This window comes from Poecile atricapillus, chromosome 12, assembly GCF_030490865.1.
Source record: "Poecile atricapillus isolate bPoeAtr1 chromosome 12, bPoeAtr1.hap1, whole genome shotgun sequence".
In the NCBI taxonomy this organism is placed as follows: domain Eukaryota; kingdom Metazoa; phylum Chordata; class Aves; order Passeriformes; family Paridae; genus Poecile; species Poecile atricapillus.
Genome location: NC_081260.1, coordinates 779,340 through 800,290, shown reverse-complemented (window position 1 = coordinate 800,290; position 20,951 = coordinate 779,340). Strand labels below are relative to the sequence as shown.

General features: G+C 56.8%; 1 protein-coding gene across 6 annotated transcripts in view; it reads right to left on the bottom strand.

Annotated features, from left to right (window-relative positions):
• Nucleotides 1–20,951, bottom strand: part of MID2 (midline 2) — a 60,833-nt gene that overhangs the window by 13,417 nt on the left and 26,465 nt on the right. For all 6 annotated transcript variants that reach the window (XM_058847558.1, XM_058847562.1, XM_058847560.1 and 3 more), the window contains exons 3-4: nt 4,597–4,692; nt 748–855 (exon numbers count right to left, since the gene is read on the bottom strand). In XM_058847558.1, coding sequence (XP_058703541.1) covers nt 748–855; nt 4,597–4,692 — 204 coding nt within the window. The remainder of the gene's footprint in view (nt 1–747; nt 856–4,596; nt 4,693–20,951) is intronic.

Here is a 20,951-nt window from a genome sequence, read left to right as displayed (position 1 = left end):
TTGCTTTAATTCACCTCCCTCTCTCTCTTCCCTTTCACCCTACCCCTTTATCCAAAACCCATCACTGTGTGCTTATACTGGGAGATCAGTACAGAACAATCTCCATGCCAAATAAACTATTTCAAGCTGACCAATAAAACCTGATAAGCTTTTGCTGAACATCTGACATTTATCATTCCTTTCCACCATGAGCATCTATGAATCTTGGGTGCTCCCTTCCCCTCTGGGGTGGGATGCTACACATGGAAAGCACTGGGAAACACCTGGAACCACTGGAGGAAAGGTCCAAACACTCCCACAAAGATGAGGGTGAGAAGCAAGGCAGAACGTGCAGCCTCTGCTCTCTCTGCAGCACTGGACTGTGGCCCTTCAGTATTAATTCCACACTATTCCATTAGAAGCACAGTGGTGAAGGGCCCTGAGGAAGCTGTCTGGAGTGATCCAAGCCTCTGCACCAGCTTGTCACGCTAACCAGCACACTGTTCCTCCTCCAGGCTCACGCTTTCTCCTTGCCAGAGGAGCCTGGGGCAGCGACAGACACCTGGACACGGAGAGCAGCACCAGGTGTTTGGACAGGACACCCCGAGTTTGGCCAGGGAGATGCACGGGCTCTGCCCAAAGCAAACCCTTCTCAGCAAGGCAACACAGGCTCTGCAGCCCCTCTGCCCAGGCTGGCCCATCCCAGATGGGAGGGAGGTACCCTGGAGGGCACCTGTGGCCAGGGACACCCGAACTGGGACCCCTCACCTTTGTCTCCTTGATCTTGACGGCAATGACCTGCTTGCGCTGGCGGATGATCTCCATCAGCTCATCACACTCCTCCATCAGCTTGGCCTCGTGCATGGCTGTGTTCACCTGGAGGAGCAGCAGCACAAAGGTGTTGGGAGGGTCACACAGGTGTTGGGAGGGTCACAAAGGTGTTGGGAGGGACACACAGGTGTTGGGAGGGTCACAAAGGTGTTGGGAGGGTCACACAGGTGTTGGGAGGGTCACAAAGGTGTTGGGAGGGTCACACAGGTGTTGGGAGGGACACAAAGGTGTTGGAAGGGTCACAAAGGTGTTGGGAGGGACACACAGATTTTAGGAGGGACACACAGCTCACAGATTTTAGGAGGGACACACAGCACACAGGTGTTGGGAGGGATTTAAGACCCACAGGTTTTAGGAAGGACACACAACACACTCTCATGGCTGTGCTCACAGCTGTGCACACACAGCACACGGGGTCCACAAGCAGAGGTTCCAGTCCTCTGCCTCCAGGGAAGAGCAATATCCATGGAAGGATGGACAGGACAGGACAGGACAGGACAGGACAGGACGGGGGGAATGCACTTCATGGAAGAGGATTCCAGCCCCAGCACTTCATTAAAGCACACTACAGGACAGAATTCAGTTTTCCTCATTTTATATTCCCAAATCCCTCTGAAACAAGGCAGCCTTGAGTGAACCACATTTTTGCTACAGGATCTTTTTTTAAACCTGGCCAGCAGATTATGCAACACTGGAGTGGGAGACAGCTGATGGTCTGCAAAGAGAGCTCCACTGAGGAAAAACAGCGGAAAATCTTCCCAATCTGCTGCATTGGCAGGGGGCAGGGAACAGCCCCAGGGTCTGGAGCCTGCAGCAAGCTGCTGTGGCAGGGATGCTGTGGCTGAGCTGGCAGCACCAGGGTGCCCCAGAGCTGTGTGCCCACAGGGATGGCTGTCACCCCAACTTCCCTGGAACCCCCTCTCACTCAGCTTCTGGGGCACGTGAGCAAAGATGAGGCTGAAGGCTCAGCACAGCAAGGGGAGGGAAGGAAATGGGCCAAGGGACAGGAGGGGAGGTTGGGGCACCTCAGCTCGGCCCTGGGCCCATCACTCCAACCAAGGTGCAGCTCAGGCCCGGAGCATTCCCCTTCCAGGATGGCTCCAGGACAACATAAAACAGCCTAAATCTGAAAACCTGCCCAGGGCAAGGAACCTGCCCTCAACCATGCTCATGTTCTGGGGCTGAAGGCAGGTAAAGTTGCAGAGGACACCACAGTCCCTTTCCCAGTTGCCTTCTGCCAAAAAAGGAGCATTTTTGAGGCTGAGGTTCCCCCAAAGGGCCAGCAGAGCATGGAGGGGGTACTGCAGACCAGCACTGCTCCACTGGCAAATCCCTGGCCCAAAACCACCTGGACAGTGGCCAAAGCACTCTGCAGGGATGAACCAGCTCCCAGGGAAATGCTGCGTTTGGGGGGTGAAGGCTCAGCAGGTGCTGGGGCTGCAGGAAATCTGGGCAGCTTTTGGTTGTAACAAGGGAGAGAAAAAAACATTTCACCCACCTCAGTGCTGAGGGGGAATGTGCTAGGGACAACAGTCCTGGAATAAACTCAGCTCTGGGAAAAGCCTGTCCTACACCTCATGGGGATGAGAAACAGCATCCCACGGCCTGACTCACACCAGGCAATCCTCCTCCCACACGCCCTGGCAGCTCGGGGATGGAGCAGGGGAGCCCATCCCACCTCCACAGTCCTCAACAGGCTTCTGGCTGTGCCCTGGGGACAGCAGGAGCTCACTGAGGCCACAGTCCCACGGGACAATGCAGCTTCTGCTCCCCCCACCGTGGGGACACTGAGCTGGCATCATCCCCATTTACAAACTCAGCTTCTCTGCCCGGTCACTACCTGCTCTCCTTGGGCCACATTTCCATCACTGCCACAGGATTTGGCCATTTCTACCTCCCTCAGTGCAGCCCCCCAGAGTCACCCTGAGGGGCAGCACAGTGCCCTTCCCAGGGGTGAGCCTTGTCCCCAAGGCGCTGGTGGCTCCATTCTCTGGAGCTGCCGTGACATTTGCACTGAAGGTGTCTGAGGGGCAGGGGACAGGGGGATTGCATGTGCCTGCCTGTGTGCCTTGCCCACAAATAGCTCAAAAGCAAAATTCCCTGGAATCAGACTGGTGGGGAGCAGAGATATTTTCTGCTTCACAGTTTACTGTGCTCTCTGCGAAGGTGCCTCCCAGGGCCCGGCTGCGCATTCAGCATAGCTGAGAAATGTTATTTCAACTGTTATTTTAAGCAGAGTATCTGACAAAGCTGAAAACTCCCAAACTCTGTCAAAATGACAGCTTAGAGGTCTCAGATTCTGAGGATCAGACAGAAATACCAAATATCTTCCAATTTATCCTATGTCAGGTCATTAAGACATTGGAGCTGGATTCAAAGGAAGGGGTTTGGAAGGACATCCAGCCACATCCCTCTCCATCCCTGGTGGGTTCTCAGAGCCAAAGCACGGCCCATCAGAGCAGCAAGGGCTGGTGGCTGTCGCCAGAGCTCTGCAAGGGCGTCCTGGCTCCTTCTCTCTCTGCCAAACATCGTTTGCTATCTCTGTTCCCAGAGCCAGCCCAAGCCCACTGAGCCCTGGGGAAGAGGAAGCCCAGGAGAGACAGCTCCACCAAAGCCATTGCTGCTGCAGAGTGATGCCCAGGGAGAGAAGCAGCACAGCACCAGTGACACAAAGGCCAGCAGTGCTGCAGAGCCAAGTGGGATTTTTCTGCTCCTTACTTTGGCTGGAAGTTCAGAGCATCTCAGCCCCTTCCTCCTCCTCCTGGCACACTGTGACAGTGGCTGCCAGCTGCTGGTGGCACACTCGGCCCCGCTGGCACTCACAAAAAGGGTTTCTGCACTCACTCCCTCTTGCCAGATCATCAGGACATTACTGAGGGAGCGAGGAACAAAGCGCTGACACTGCCTGCAGCAGCCGCAGGGCCTGAGGCACCTCTGCAGCCCCAAAACCCGGCTGCTTCAAGGGCAGGACCTGAGGGACAGGCTGCAGCCCCTGCTCCACTGCAGGACCTGAGGGACAAACTGCAGCCCCTGCTCCATTGCAGGGCCTGAGGGACAAACTGCAGCCCCTGGGAAGTGCCCCATGGCTGCTTTGCTGTGGGCAAACAGCTGCACCCAGCACAGGAGATCCCTTGCCCTGCTGCAGCATCCCTGCATCCTGCCACACCTTCCCCCACAGCATCCCTCCATCCTGCTCCCAGCTCCCAAGGCAACATCCCACATCCCAGCACAGCATTCCTGCATCCTGCTGGCCCATGGCATGGCTTGGGGAGGCACAGGACTTGCACACCCCGCAAGGTCTGGGGTGCTGAGGGTGAAGAAAACAACTCAGGAACTGGCAAACTCCCCCTGAGCAGCCTGGGGTTTAGTCCCATGGGGAGCTGGTGGTTCAAGGAATTGCTGCAGGCTCCCTGTCACCCAGCTGAGACCTCTTTGCAGGCTCGGTGTCACCCACATGAGCCTTGTTCCAGGCTCAGTGTCACCTGGCTGAGCCAGTTTCCATGCTGGGTTTCACTCAGTCTTCCACCCGATGCTGCTGCTGCCCCAGCACAGAGCCAGCTCACAGCCCCAGTACCTTCTTGCCCCCAACCAGAAAAACTCCTTCAGGCCCCTGGGAAGCATCCCTGTGTCCTGCAGTGCTTGGGAGCACCCCCAGCCATCTCTGCTCGCAGGGGAGCCCCAGGAAAGGAGCTGGGTGATCTGGGTGATCTGGGTGATCTGGGTGATCTGGGGAGCATTGCCCCCCTGAGCTGGGAGCTCCCCCAGCCCCTCCCGGCCCTCACCCACCTCCACTTGCTGGCAGATCTGGATCAGCTTGGCCATCTGGTTTTCCAGTTCGCTGTTGCGCTTCACCAGGTTGGTGAGATTTGTCTCCAGGGTTTGCTGCAGGTGCAGAAATGGGAGAAAGAGGAAAAACACAGAGATCAGCAAAGATGGAGTGTCCCCAGTCCCCTGCCAGCAGCCAAGGCCCTGTCCCTGCACACGGCCTGAGGGAGGAACACTGCAAGGACTCTGGGCAGAGGCTCTGGGGGTCCTCGGTGGCTCCTGCCACGGGGAGACACCGAGCCAGCCCCACGGTGGCCCTGGGGTGTCACCAGCTGGACAGGACAGCGTGGCTGCTGCCCTTTGCCACTCCTTTGGAGAGAGAATTTTGACTATTTTCATCATCAGTTTTGTTCTGCACAGGGTGAGGGAGGTGAACAAGAGCCTGATGAGCCGTGGGAGAGGGATGGCTCTTCTTCATCTGGAGCTACCGTGGCACAGGCAGGGAGAGCTCAGCTGCACTGAGCCCCTCAGTGCCCAGCCACACTGCCCTTGGCTCACCTGAGCAGGAATCAGCCAGCAGATCATGGCCAGTGGATCACAGGCAGCAGATCATGGCCAGTGGATCTCTGGCAGCAGATCATGGCCAGTGGATCTGGGCCAGCAGATCATGGCCAGTGGATCACAGGCAGGAGATCTCTGGCAGCAGATCATGGCCAGTGGATCACAAGCAGAAGATCATGAGCAGCAGATCTCTGCTGTGGATCAGGACCCAAGAGGACAGGGATGCCTGGGCCTGCTTTGGTGCCCACAAGCTGCACTGTTCAGGGAGGGGTCCAGTGAGGCAGGGGTGCAGACCCCATTTAAGGAGGGGTCCACACCCTGTGGGAACACAGCTTGTGGGTGCTAACAAGTTCAGAGACACGGCTCTGGCAGCTGCACTTTGTTTTATAACAAAGCACTCGGCACCTGTTGCTGCGCTTGTCAGGAAATGAGACCCCATCAATATTTTAAGCTCCAGGGCTGAAGAGGGTCCCTGAGGTGGTTCATTCACCTGCAGGTAGGAACTGCAGTCTGAGGCTTTCATCTGACTCCAGCAGGCCCAGAAACATGGCCCCTTTCTGCACAGATGGGTGACTGGGGCTCCTGAGCCTGGAGAACTCGAGTCACAGGCACGGAGCACAGGCAGAGCACTCACTCCTGAAAAACACTGCCTCCCAAAATACCCCGAGCTTGTCTGCAGCCCTGAAAATGCCGGCCAAGGGTGAGTAAGGCAGAAGGCAGGAACAGGCTGGAGAAATGGAATGAAACCCAGGGAGCCTTGGTTATGGCAGAAGGGTTTGCAGAGCGGGGCTGGATGGATAATGGAACAGCCAGCTGCTCCCACCCCCCTCTCCTCACAGCCCAATATTATAAACATCATTCCACTACAGCAAGGAACATTTCACTTGCTAATTACCTCCCTCGTCACCAGCGTGGCTGCAGCAAGGCTGCAGCTTTGAACTCCACCAATCTCCTTTCATCCTCCCGGCTGCGATGTGGGCCGGGGGCTGAGGCACAGCTTTGAAGCACACGTGCCCACACCCCATTTGCATCATCCCAAGTTTTCCATCACTCCACAAGCACACACAAGCCCTGTCCCCAGCACCAATCCCTTCAGCACACATCCTCCGTGGCAATCAGAGGTGCTGTTCTGGTGTTAGTGATGCTCCCACAGCCCTCTGCTGCTCCCCTGCCCCTCAGAGCCTCCCTGCCAGCCCCTCTGCATCCCAGGAAAACACAGATGGAATGTTTCCATCTGTCTGACGTGCTGAAACAAATAAAATGGGCTTGAAGCCTGCATCGCACCAGCTGGTTATTTTGTAGGTGTATATAAATTACAGCAATTACAGGGGTTGGGTTTTAATTGCTTTATAAAATGCCCGTCATTTCCCCAAACCTCCACCTTCTGTCCTGAAATGCAAATAGGTGATTTCTCTACAGCTGGGGAGACAAGTGAGAAAAAGGCCTTGAGCAGGAGCCACTGGTGCTCCGTGGGTCAGCCAGGGACAGTGGGAAGTGCCCGGGCACCTTGGGACAGGGGCTGATCCCGAGCATCGAGGAGCTGATCCCGAGCATCGAGGAGCCACAGGATCAAACCCTGCACAGCTCCAACAGCTCAGCACTGCACCCCTTCCCTGCACCAGAGATCCACCCCCAGCCAGCTGCCTACACTCTGCTCTGGCTGGGTGGCTGCTGCCATCCCTCAGCTCTGAGGGGTGAGACTCAGCCTGGCACCATGGCACAGAGGCTGTCCCTTGGCTCTGCCTCACCCCAGACAGGTTTCTGCATTTATCTTCATGGGAAGGCAGCCAAAACTGGAGAGTGATACTTGGTGTGATTTACTCAGGGCTTTTCTCATTGCCCCTGTTCATTTGTAATCACTTCCAGTAATGGAGGTGAATCCCTGCCCTGATCCTCCTGCACACCACAAACACAAATCACATGTGCATGCACAAACCCACGTGCAGGCATGCAGGCACCGAGTCAAACCGACCCCAAAGTGCTCCCTGCATGCCCAAGCGTGAGGAAAACCAGTTCCTGGAAGCCTCCAGCGCTCCCCAGCCTCCCCTGACAGGGCAGGGGACCTGCAGTGGCCGCCTGGGATCCCTGCCACGCTGGGGATGCAGGCAGGGCCCTGGCTGGGGACGGGCTGGCAGCTCCCAGCACGGGGCAGGATTCCCATGGGTGCCTCTGACTGTTCTGGAGCAGCACAGGGAAGGCAGATGTCACCAGGACATCACCCAGGGCAGCAGGAGCCTGCCAAGGAGCTCCCGAGGGAGCTGCTCAGTTTGGAAAGCACAAGGCTGGTGACAGCACGAGGCAGCTGTGATCAGTGGGAACCTCCACCCACGTCCCTGTCCCTGTCCCTGTCCCTGTCCCTGTCCCTGTCCCTGTCCCTGTCCCTGTCTCTGTCCCTGTCCCTGTCCCTTCCCCTGTCCCTGTCCCTGTCCCTTCCCCTGTCCCTGTCCCTGTCCCTGTCCCTGTCCCAGCTCTGCCCTGCACTGAGCCTGCCCCAGGCACCCCTGTGGGGATGGCAGAATTGACTGGTTTGTCTCAGGAATGCTGGGGCAGCTTTCTGGGGAAGCAGCACTGGACAGGGTGACCTGCAGCAGGGTCCCTCCAGCCCCATCTGCTCTGAGGGGATTCTGGAGCAGGATGGTGCCAGTGGGGTGGGTGCAGCATCCTCTCACTCCACGGGCAGCTGCCTCCATGCTGCCAAACTAAAATCACAGAACAGTTTGGAAGGGAGCATAAAGCTCATCTCACACAACCCCAGGGACACCTTCCACTATCCCAGGGTGCCCCAAGCCCTGTCCAGCCCGGCCCTGGGCACTTCCAAGGCACTGAGAGCACTGCACACATCAGGCTCCTCTCCGTGGCCACGGCAGGTCCAGAGCCCAGCGCTGCTCCCACCTCCCCTTCCCAAGGATGCCCAGGGGCTGAACACAGCCAGGTGATTCCAGCTGCAACAGGGGACATTTTGGCTTGATTCGTGGAAGGAATTGTTCCTGGCAGGGTGGGCAGGCCCTGGCACAGGTGCCCAGAGCAGCCCCTGGATCCCTGGAATGCCCAAGGCCAGGCTGGACATTGGGGCTGGAGCAGCCTGGGACAGTGGGAGGTGTCCCTGCCCATGACAGAGGGGTAAAACAAGATGAGCTTAATGTCTCTTTTAACCCAAACCACTCTGTGATTCCACAATTCTGTGTTTAGAATCAATTCCTACCACCAAGAATAAAAAAACTTTGGGGAAAAATATGCGAAGCCAGTCAGCTACTGGGCTTGGCTGAGACAATGTCCCTAGACAAGGGGACGAGTGACAGAGAGACAGGACCGAGCTGCCACGTGTGACACTAATGCATTTCAAGTCTGGAGCAAAACAGGCTGAGCAAGAGCTGAAAGCTCTGTCAGCATTCGGGGCTGCTGCTGCCCCACTGGCAGAGCTGCCCCAGAGTCCAAGCAGGGGGAAAGGGGCTGGGGGGGCTCTGATGGTGCTCAGGGGCCAAGAGACAGAGCCTGGGCCAGGCCAAGGGGCTCTGGCTGTGACCCCCAGCACGGAGGGGATGGGGATGGGGGGATGCACCCCACCAACAGCCCTGGGGGTGCAGCACCCGCCCCACTTCCCCTGAGCAGAGTGAGCAATAAAGAGCAGCTCCAAACCCATTCCTCAGCTTTGATCCCTGATGATCTGTGAGGCTCAAACCCTGACTGGCTCTTTTTCTCAGCTGGAAGCAGCTCTGGAGGGGAGCAGGGCTGGGATGCAGGTGGGTGGGTTTGTCACAGCCAGGGCTCCCAGCACAGCCACCAGGAGCCCTGTGCAGGGAGTCACCCACACACAGAGCGCTGCAGACACGTCCCCAGAGCCACTGGGGCAGCCCCAGGCCCTCACCTGGCAGGAGGCACAGGGCAATCCCAGCCTGGCAACATCTAGGGCTGGACCCTGCCCACAGTGGGGTAAATCCACCACTCCAGTGGCCGTGCTCCAATCTGTAAATGGGATGTCAAGAGCCCGTAGGAGCAGCTGTGCTGGGCTGAGCAGGGGCTGGGGGCAGGCAGGCAGGTGGGATCCACGCTCCTCCACACAGCATTCCAGTGTGGGCTGCATCAGCACTTGCTGTGTCTTGTGTCTCCTTGGGAATTTAAATTGAGGGGAAAACTAAAGCAGCAAACCCCGAGCAAACAGGGTGAGAGGAGAGTGGGATTTGCAGGCGCAGCACGTGCTGCTGCCAAGTCAGCACATCCTGGATTTGTGTCTTGCTGCTTCTTCTGCAGCATCATCTCTTGGGCTGAGCCAACCAGCATCACCCCATCCTGCCTGCTTTTGGGGAACAAACCTGTTGTTTGTCCCACCACAGGAGCTAAAAGCACACTCGGGATCTGCCATGCAGCTGCCTCACCCACGGGGAGGTGTCACACACTCCTATGGGCCACCAGCACCAGCACCAGCACCAGCACCAGCACCAGCACCACTCATCTTGGGTTAATTTAGCACTGAATTAGGCCTGCAGAGCTCCTGCCCTTCTGGGGTACATCTCAACTGAAGAAATGAGGGGACACAAACAGCTGCAGGTAAAACCTGTGGATGGAGTGACCTGGGGTCCCACTCCCCTCCCAACTCCTTGGCCTCTGCTACCAGGAATGTGACCAAATGTTCCTGCTCCTACAGACAACCTGGGGAGTGCTGCTGCTGTAAATCAAAGCTGTCCTGGGGAAAAGTCACAGGAATTAGTTTAATGCTGTTGTGTCTCCAAAGTCGCTGATTAGTTGCAGACTTGGTCTGAGCATTGTTTTGGTTTGTGTTGGGCTCCAGGGTGCACATTCCCTGCTCCTCCTTCACCCCTGTCCCTGTGCTACTGAACAGCAGCAGGGGCTTTGCTTCCCAAAATAATCCCTCAGGCAAAATGCTGTAAGAGCTCAAACACCTGGGAGTGCTGGCACGGCCACGCTCCTCCCTGCAGGGACGAGAGGAAGGGCTGGTGCTGCTAGAAAAGCTCTGCTGCTGGAGCTGGGCCACACCAGCTGCTCCTGGGCAAGCCCCACTGGGCTCCTGTGGGTATCAACACACACAGGTAACCAGGGAGACACCAGAGCACAGGGGAAATGCCAGGAGCAGATGTGTGTCATACCCTGCTGACAATGCTGGGGGCACACACACACACAGGGACCCTGCTCCTTTAGCTCAGCTCATCCAGCAGCCACACACACACAGGGACACTGCTCTGACACTGCTCTGACACTGCTCTGACACTGACCCTGCTCTGCCACTGCTCTGACCCTGCTCTAACACTGCTCTGCCACTGCTCTGCCACTGCTCTGACATTGACACTGCTCTGCCACTGCTCTGACCCTGCTCTAACACTGCTCTGACCCTGCCACTGCTCTGCCACTGCTCTGCCACTGCTCTGACCCTGCTCTGCCACTGCTCTGACCCTGCCACTGCTCTGACCCTGCTCTGCCACTGCTCTGACCCTGCCACTGCTCTGACCCTGCTCTGCCACTGCTCTGACCCTGCCACTGCTCTGGCACTGCTCTGGCACTGCTCTGCCACTGCTCTGACCCTGCTCTGACCCTGCCACTGCTCTGCCACTGCTCTGCCACTGCTCTGACATTGACACTGCTCTGCTACTGCTCTGCTACTGCTCTAACACTGCTCTGACCCTGCCACTGCTCTGCCACTGCTCCGCCACTGCTCTCTCTGACCCTGCTCTGACACTGACACTGTTCTGCCACTGCTCTGCCACTGCTCTGCCACTGCTCCTTTAGCTCAGCTCATCCAGGAGGCAGGGCTGCCTGCCCCAATATATCAGAGGGCTTTGTGCACATGCAGTTTATCACAAGGCTGTGTTTTTATGATCTCTGTCTCTCAGCAGGAGGCTCCAACATGTCTGTCAGAGAGTGTTACCCCTACACAGGAATTGTACCTCTCAAAACAGGCAGAGGATGAACAAAACTCGCATAATAAATGGAGTTTTCCCACACTGATGTTCTTAGCATCCCCAGCTGCAAGGTCACTTTGAGCAGAAGTATTCCTCCTCGCCAAATCTTCTGGTTTTAACCCCTTCCTCCCAACAGCTGTTTTCCTGGCTATAATGAGGGAGAGGATGGGAATAAGGCTGCTGCCACACTCGCTGTGACTGGGTGACCAGACCTTCTCCTGCATCCTAAGTGTGCAGCTCCAGCAGAAACCCAGCACAAGACAGAGGCCTGGCAGAGCACAGCACATTCCTGCAGCTCCTGGAACTGGGAGGGAGAAGCAGGAGCTGCCCAAGGACAAGCCCAGCTTCCAAACTTCCACCAAACACACTTCCAGCAGAGGCTGGCTCCCTTCATCCCTGTGCCAGGGCACGGCAGCTCTGGGCTGTTCCCTGCCTGCATCCCTCCTCATCTGCCAGGACATTCTGGGCCAGGTCCTGCCAGGCACCGCAGGCCATGGGGAGGCAGCTGAGCCCCAGCCCTGGCACACGGCTGTGTGACCACAGCAGCTCTCCCAGCACAGCCAGCACCCGCAGGGGACACTTTAATGCCTGCACTGCCTCACCCCAGGCACTGTCTGCTCCTGGGCAGCTCCCCCAGCTCCCCAGGCACTCAGAATCAGGGAATCCCAGGATGGTTTGGGTTGGGAGGGACCTTAAAGCTGACCCAGAGCCACCCCAGCCATGGCAGGGACACCTCCCACTGTCCCAGCTGCTCCAGCCTGGCCTTGGGCACTGCCAGGGACCCAGGGGCAGATCTGGTTCCTCCTGGCATGAATGTGAATGGCTGATGGAGGTCCTTCAGCCTTTATGTGCTTTAATCTGTCCAAAGCCATTCCCCTCCACTTGGATATTATCCTGCTTTTCTGTATCATTACAGAAGTATTGAAAATTGCTTAAATCTTTTATTAAATTCATCCTGACTGTGACAAGCCAGTTTTCACTCCTGAAGTTATCTAAGCACACTCTGTTTGTTGGAGCTGTCCTAGTTAAACACTGAGATTTTACTCCCCAGTTCTAGGCCGTGTGTTTTTCAGCTTAAAAGAATGTGATTTTCAGACATCTTATTAAATGTGCTACATTTGCTATAAAAAAATTCCCAAACTACAGTGAGCCCAGGGTGTATTTGCACATTTCCCACTATTTTTATTTATTCCTTTAAAAAGACAGAGTGGAAGGAAAAGATTTCCAGCGCTCCAAGCAATGCCTTTTTCCAGGAATTTTTCTGCAGTGAGTAATTCCTGGTTCCTTCCAAACCAGGAGTTAGAGAGGGGTCATTTTCTGGTTCTGTGCTGTAGGCACCAGCCCAGCTGCACAGCTTGAGGGGTGGAAGGGCTGGGGAACATCACCCCTACCCCTCTGAGCTCACTGCAGGATGGGTGATGGTGAGCACAAGAACCAGAGCCCCCAGCAGCCCCACACCAGCCCCAGAACACCCCAGGGCTCATTCTGGGAGGAACCCAGGGAGCAGCTCAGCTGTCCCCAGTGGAGCAGAGTGTCACTGGATTTCCTGAAAAACCCCTTCTGTCAGAAAAGTAAGCTATTAACAATCATCCTGTTTTATTCTGCCACAGGGATGAAACCACAAAAATTGAGGAGAGAGAAAAATAAACCAAAAGAAGACACTGCAGATGTCCAGCTGCTCCTTCAGTCTCAACCTTCCAGCCTTCCATCCTCTCAGGTTTCTTCTCTCCTGTGCAGCCAAAGGGACTCATCTGTCACCCCTCTGTGTCACTGTGGCTGTGGGGACGATGCCCAAAGCCCCCCTGCACAGGGGGATCTTTGTGGGGCTGCAGGGGAGCCAGTTCCTCCTCTGCCTCTTGGGGATGCTCCTGCTGGAGCTGGGGGATCCAGGTGCTGATCCTTTGAGTGCAGATCCCTCCCAACATCCTCCAAGAGCTGAGGCCAGCGGGGTGCAGCAAGCCCTGCTGCACACCCTGCACCCACAGGGGTGATGGATCTCGGGGTCCTGAGCCCCCCACCCCAGGGGAGAGGGGCACAGCAAACCCCAGCACCAGCCCAGGCCCCCAGGAGTCACCCACAGCCTTGGGAAGGTCCCCAAGGACAGGCACAACAGCCTGAGACACAGCAACAATCGCAGGATTGAATCGGGGAAGGATTCGAAAGCAGAACACAGCACGGGCCAGGAGCAGCTGTCAAAGGCAGAGGGAGAACCAGAGATAAACCAACAACCACACAGCTCGAGGAGAGATCAGACCAGGAGACATCTTGAGAGCGTTTGAGGAGCGACTGCCAGCCATGAGCCAGCACTCTGGCACTGCTGGCTCTGAAGTGAACAAAAGCCTCTCCAAGTATAAAAGATGGATAATGCCTCATTCCATAAATATGTATATCCTCTTGGAAGAGCTGACTGGTAGAAAGAAGCTGCGTCTTTTGAAGGAGTTCTGTGAATACATGGTAGGCAAAGAACACCATCAAAGTTTTTCTCAAAAGAGAGGAGAGGAGTAGAGAGGAGAGGAGGGGAGGGGAGGGGAGAGGAGGCCAAGCAAAAGGAAGGAAAAGGGCAGGGAAAGGCAGGGCAGGACAGGGAATGACACCACCTCCAGTGAACAGCAGTCTCCAGGGTGCTCTGAGGACACTGCAATCATGATAACTGCTGCAGGTGTCTGGCTGGGAAAGAGCCCTTTGGAATGAATACTCACAGGGTGTGTGAGAATTCTGGGATGGAATTTCCAGGGATAGAGCCTGACACACACTGATGTGAGGTACAGCAGGAGATTCAGTGTCACCAACAATTACTGAAGGCAGAAGAGGACAAACCACCTGAAAGAGCATCAACAAACACTTTTCCCATCAAAGTTTCCTCCTGGCCCTCTGAGGTTCTCTGGGTGATTCACAGCCAGGAGAGTTGCACTGGGCAAAGCCCTGGCACGTGTCCACAGAGCCTGGGACCATCCCAGGGCACCTGGGACACCTGGCCCAGGCCATGGCTGGGGTTCCACAGGCTCCAAGCAGCCATCTCAGGGGCACAAACACCCATCTGAGGCTGCCAAAGGAAATCTGGGATCTGGCAAGTCATTTATGCAAATTCCTATCCGCCCTTAATAAACAACCAAGCGTCTGTGGCAGAAATGAAGAGATGCAATTCAGAGGGAACACACTGAGCAGGGACTTTAGTGCTAGGCAGAAACTCATGGAAGATTCATACATTGCCAAAGAACATCTGGTTCCATTCAGCATCATAAAAGCTACTTTGTGATTTTCACCAGATAATGGGTTTATCAAAGATTTACTAATCACTTCATTCAATTCCTATCTCACCTCCCAAACCAAATTAGCAAAACTCAAGTAAATAGTAAGGAAGAATCCTGAAGAAGGTACCTGTTCCCCACCTCCTCTATCTGGGCTGCACATCAAGATTGAGATCTGCCTGCTCCCAAACTGAAGGGAAACACAAAAAGTGGCTGTGAAGCAGAATTCACACCTAAACACCGGGAAGAAATGGTTTGAATTACAGATACAAAATTAGCTGGAGAGTGAAGCTAACACTCCTGCATTTTAAATTATGGCAGGAGACACAGGGAAATCTGCAGAGATCAGCCAGACCCAGCACCAGAGGCCGGTGACAAGTGACAGGGGTGACACCAAGCCTGACTTGTGCTGTGAGCATCACATAGCATTCAGCTTTACTGAGCCAAAACACTGCAGGACACACTTTTAATCTAAAATGTTACACTGCAGAAAACTGTTTTAATCTAAAATATTAACTGGCAATAAATGTATGAATTATGTCTGCAAATGTCTCAGGCTCCAGCTTGCCTGTTTGTCCCAGCCTGAGGTTTGTTTGGGGTCTCATCCTCCTCATCTTCTACTGCCTCTATCAGCACCTCAGTGCCACCTGCCATGGCCCTGGCACTCAGCTCCCATCCCTGTGGATCATCTCTGTTCCTCCATCTGGGAGCTGGGCACAGGCAGAGCCTGAAATCAAACAATCCATGCTGGAAGGGATGAGAGCTGGAAGTGAGAATGAGGGCTGAGGAGGAGGAGGAGGAGGAAGAGATTGTGCTGGGTGAGAATGTCCAAGGATGGGGAGGGACCATCCCATCGGAAAAGCACAGTAAGAAACCCATAGGGAAGGAAACCACCCTGCCTACATTCATATTGGGGCTGTGACACTCATCCAGGGTTGTGACACCCATCCCATCCCATCCCATCCCATCCCATCCCATCCCATCCCATCCCATCCCATCCCATCCCATCCCATCCCATCCCATCCCATCCCATCCCATCCCATCCCATCCCATCCCATCCCATCCCAGGGCTGTGACACCCATCTCAGGACTGTGACAACCATCTCAGGACTGTGACAACCATCCAGGGCTGTGACACCCATCTCTGGGCTGTGACACCCATCCCATCCAGGGCTGTGCCAGCAGCAGGAGCTGGGCTGGGCAGTCAGGAGCACCAGGACCCCTGAATTCCCAGGGAGCCCCTGCCAAGCCCCCTCCCAGCAGGACCCAGGGCCAGAGTCACCCCAGGACCCCTGAATTGCTCAGCCCTCTTCTGCACAGCCTTCCCAGGGGCTGCTGCCAGTGCCTGGACACAGCACAAAGCCTGCACCAGGAGCCTTCCCTCTCCCAGCGTGCCCTGAAAATTCATCTTCCAGCTCCCATGATCAAACAAGCTGATCAAACGCTCCGGCAGCTGGGTTTTAATTCCCTGTTGATCCGGCTCCTGCGCACACTCAGGAGTTTTCCATTCCTTCCCCCATCTCTGCAGCAGCAGCTGGAGGAGCTGGAGCCGTGGGACACGGCTGGGGCCGGGCAGCAGCCGGGGGAACATCGGGAATCACTCACGGCTCTTCACCTGCCCCATACTCAGGGATCCCTCCCTGTTTAAAACCTTTTCCAGGCAAAACCCCAGAGAAGCTCCTGCAGATGCCAGAGCAAAGATCTACCTGCTTTATTCTGGGGGGCAGGATCTTCCAAGGATTCCCTCCCTTCTGAGGGAGAGTCTGATGGACAGGAACCCCCAAAACGGGGAAGATTTCCCAGAGAAACATCCCTGGGAAAGCTGCACTGCTTGGTGGCATCACTCTCAAAAGCTCGGGCACATGGGGACAGTTTGCTAATGAGGATTGAGCGATTAGGAGCATCAAATTATCTTCTGCAGCACACAACAAACAATGCTAATGGTGGGATAATGTCAGTGGAATCACACTGCATTGGAACAGCACTGATAGCACATGTTAAGCAGACATATAATTACCACTGTGGCGCCTCGATAATATTAATAACGCTGCTAATTAGACTGATATAAATAGCAAGATTAATTGTCACAAAACATCAGTGTCAGGGTTGAAAGGCAGCTGCAACCCTTGCACTTCTGTCAGCACCCAGGCACCGGGGCCGTAAGAGACAGCACCCGGCACTGATGGTACCCAGAGGCTCCCGGTGGCACCTGGTGGCACCTGGCAGCACCCAGAGGCTCCTGGTGGCACCTGGCAGCACCAGAGGCTCCCGGTGGCACCTGGTGGCACCTGACCCCGATGCAGGAGCTGGCATGAGGCAGGCAGCAGCAGCAGGAAGGCACAGCCCAGCACTGAGCAACACAAAGTCCTCCCTATGCCAAAGATGCCTGGACACCCCAAGGACAGCCAGGATGATCCTGGAGCATGTCCCCACACAGCCCTGGCAGCCTCCCTTGTTCTGGACTGATGAGGGAACAGCCTGTCTGCCTGAAGGAAACAACCTGCCACCTTCCCTCAGTACCCTGAACATGGAGGAGAGTAGCACTGGGAGCCATTGATGAAAATGTTCTTCCACTGGGGCCTTTCTGTGTTCCTGCCCAAGCAAGCAAGAAGAGCCCCAAGGATGTACAAAAACCCACATCCCACTGCTGGGAAAGGCAGGGCAGGAGTAAATGGGGACAATCAGGCCCCATGTGCCCCTTGGGAGGCCTCCCCTCTCATCCACAGCTGTCTCCTGCTGCCAGAGGCTGGCGTGGAGCAGCACCAGGCACGGGCTGCAGGGTGACACCACAGCCAGGGGCTCCCTTCCTCGCCTCCCCTGGCAGAAGAACAAATTGGGATGGAAAAAGTGGAGGAACTGGCCAGAAGGGGTGGGTCCCTTCCAACGCGGGATACTCAGTGATCCTATGAAGTGTAAAGCCCGTGGAGACCGCTGCTGCATAAATAACCTCTCCCAAATCCTGTTTCCTGCAGGACGTGCCCGCACTGAACCCACTCTTCCAGCAGTGTGTGAGAGCTGCCGGGGGCACCTTCACCCCACCCTCCGTGGGGCCACCCCACGTTTCCTGGGAGCCTGCCCTGAGTCTCTCCCCTGAGTTGAGTCTCTCCCGAGTCTCTCCCCTGAGTCTCTCCCCTGAGTCTCTCCCCTCAGTTTCTCCCCTCAGTTTCTCCCCGGGGCTGGGTGAGCTCCTGGCTGCGGGGGCAGCTCTCAGGGCTCACAGTAATCCCCCCATGCTGGGAGCCAGCACCTGCCCGGGATGGGACACGTTTATTTTGGCTGCTTTGCTGCTTATGTAAAGGCAGGGTGAGCCTGTTGAAGGCAGCGCTGGAGATGCTGAGATAGATGCTCGGTACAAACTGAGCCTCGGGCTGAACGCGCCAACGCTGGAGAAGGCTTTAACCCCTTGTGCACACACAGGCAGAGAGTCCCAGTCCTCCTGCCTTTATCCCTCTGCCCTTTTCCTTCTGGAAAAGTAAACAAAACGCCTAAGCCTGCCAAAAAGTCACCGAAGCCATCACCAAGCAACTGCACAAACAGCATTTTCGGAGTTCCTTGGTGCTGCCTGGGGACTCTGCTGTCCCTGCAGCACACGGGGAGCCAGAGGGGACAGTGCAGAGATGGGGGGGACACTGCCCTTCCACAGCCTTTGTGTCCCACAGTCCCACCAGAGCAGAAATCCTGGGCCAGCAAAGCCCGTGCACATCCCCCTGCACAGCCAGGACAGCTCTGGTCACTCCCATGGCCCCAGCCCCACACCAGCCTATGGCCCCAGCCCTGAGCCCCACACCAGCCCAGGGCTCCAGCCCCACACCAGCCAGGGCCCCAGCCCCACACCAGCCCATGGCCCCAGCCCCACACCAGCCAGGGCCCCAGCTCCACACCAGCCCATGGCTCCAGCCCCACACCAGCCCATGGCTCCAGCCCCACACCAGCCAGGGCCCCAGCCCCACACCAGCCAGGGCCCCGGCCCCACACCAGCCCATGGCTCCAGCCCCACACCAGCCCATGGCCCAGCCCCACACCAGCCCAGGGCCCCAGCCCATGGCTCCAGCCCCACACCAGCCTCAGGAGCCCAGGGCCTCCTCCAGCACATCCCAGTGCCAGCTTATCCAGCAGATCTCGGGCCCCATGGATTAGCCAAGCTCCAATGCCTTACGGCGACGGGCAGGAGAGAAAATGCCTGAACAGGTTTTCCCTCACAGAGCAGCCAGCCCTGCCCGGGGCCGGGACACCGCTGGCAGTGCCCAGGGAGCCCTGCTGCCCTCCTCGACCCCCAGAACAAGGCATGTGCCAGCCCCGGAGCCCCCTGCCCCCTGCCTGGGGCTGCACAAGCCTCTCTGCCCCTTCAGGAATGAGAACCAGCCCCAGGCAGACTTTTCCAGAAGTTACAACATCTGGGAAGCGCGGAGGGGAGGGACCACTGGAGCCTTGGTGCTGAGCACAGGGTGAGCGCTCACGCCAAAACCTGCTCCAGCTGCTTCAGACTTGGCTAAAGCTGCACCCAGTGAAGTGCAGAGCTCCCTTCAGCCCTTGCTCACTTCCCCAGAAAAGAGCCGTCCATTTCTGATGCAAGGAAAGCTTCTTCTCTCCTCGGCACTAGGAAGGAAAGCGATCTGCTCAGTGACACAGCCGGTGAAGGGGAGCCTGAGGCGCTGTGGGCAGCACCCCAGGGCCACCCTCGGGGGTGCCAGGGGGACACTGTCACCCCACACACCATCTCCACGTGCAGGAGCTCTCCCAGCGTGGATCAAGAGCATGGAGGTGTTTCCCTGGGAGAGCCCTGGCTCAGGCTGGAGCCACCATCCCCGAGCAGCGAGAGAAGGCTCTGGAGGGACAAACAGCAGCCCCAGGCAGCCCCTGCCCACCGACCCTCTGCCCAGTGCAGGCCTCCCATTCCATCCCAGTGAGTCATGAGGCTGCCTGGAAAATCCCAACAGTCCCAGAATATAAACAAACACCTTGTGGGTTCGCTTTGCTTTTGTTTTCCAAGCCTTTGGAGTGGATTTGAGTCAACGTTTGAGCTTCTCTCCAAAGTCTCAGCATAACACACATACCAGCCCTGGGATGCTTGATTGGACAGAAAGCGGAGGCTCACATCCCCTCTCCTCCCAAAGGAGGGGCTTCCCAAATCCCCTGGGAGAGCTGGGATGGCACTTGAAGCAGAGGCACCCCTCAGCCCAGTCAGTCCCACTGGGGCCCAGCTTGGTGGGCAGAGGATTGGCATCACCAGCACAGGGAGCTGCACAGAGCATCCCTTGGGGGACTGACTGCCAACTCTAGCAGGCAGGGACAGAGAGTCTGGGAACCCCAAAGGTACCTGCAGCAGCTCCCAAAGAAGTTCAGCAGTGGAGCAATGCCTCAGGAGGACCATGCACACAGAAGGAACAGGAATTTCCACATCCAGGAAAATCACAGCCTCACCTCTTTGTACCCTTGGCCACCATGCCAGGAGCATCAGCCACCTCAGCCAAGGCACCTGGGCCATTCTCTGCAGCAGGTCCTGAGTTACCACAATGGAAGGCTGACACAGGAATCCTGCTCCCTGCCCGCTCCCCCTGCCCCTTTCCCGCTCCCCCAGCCCTGGCTCAAAAGACTCTTTCAACACCGAACCGTGTCAAGGCACAAGAATGACCCTCCCACACTCATCCTCCTGCCAGACCCCAACCCTGAGGGTCACTCACTGAACCTTGATCTAATCTGCTTTTCTTCCCTTTCTTCCTCCCATTAGTTCCCTCATCTTTCTTTGCAGACTATCTTTGCCAATGGGAACTTTTTGTTCCCTCTGACGCCACAGATTTATGTGCTGGCACGGCTGCAGCGAGCAGCAGCTTCCCTGAGAGGCCTCGGCCCGGGCTCTGGAACAGTCCCATCAGAATTTAATGTCTCTGTTTTGACGGTGGTGTTTCACAGCAGTTAAAAAGCAGCTTTTGAGCACAAATAACTCAGCACTGATCACACCAGAGGTGTGCAGGATCCCTTCCCTCAGCCAAGGTTACACCGAGCTCAGCCGTGGGCGACCTGCACCATGAACTCCCTGGCTGGGCATGACTTGGGTTTAAATGACTCCAAAACCGTCACGTTTATTACTCTCCATTCTCCCTGATTCTCCCCGCTCTGCTGTGCCCCAGCCCAGCAGTGAGAGGAGCTCAGTGCCAGGGTCTCCATCCCCTGCTGCGCTCACTCCGGCTGGGATGGAGGGGTGGGAAAGGCCAGCCCAGCCCGGGGGAGCTGGGGAACAGCCCCTGGTTCCTGCTGGCCCGTGGGGAGCTGGGGAACAGCCCCTGGTTCCTGCTGGCCCGTGGGGAGCTGGGGAACAGCCCCTGGTTCCTGCTGGCCTGTGGGGAGCTGGGGAACAGCCCCTGGTTCCTGCTGGCCCCTGGTTCCTGCTGGCCCGTGGGGAGCTGTGCTGCCCCAGCAGCTGCCCATGGCCCTCCCAGGGAGCCCTGCAGGGTTTTGGTGGCTCTGTTGGTGCTGCCCCACAGGCACCGCGGGGCTCTGGGAGGACACGGGGTGGTGATGGATGAGGTGATGCTGCTGCCTGATGCTCCAGGATCTCAAAGGTCCTTCCCAGCCTTGAGCAGCACCTGGGAGCCCAGAGCCCGAGCTCTGAGCCAGGCACCGCTCGCCCCACGCCCCTCAGAGCACAGCATCGCCC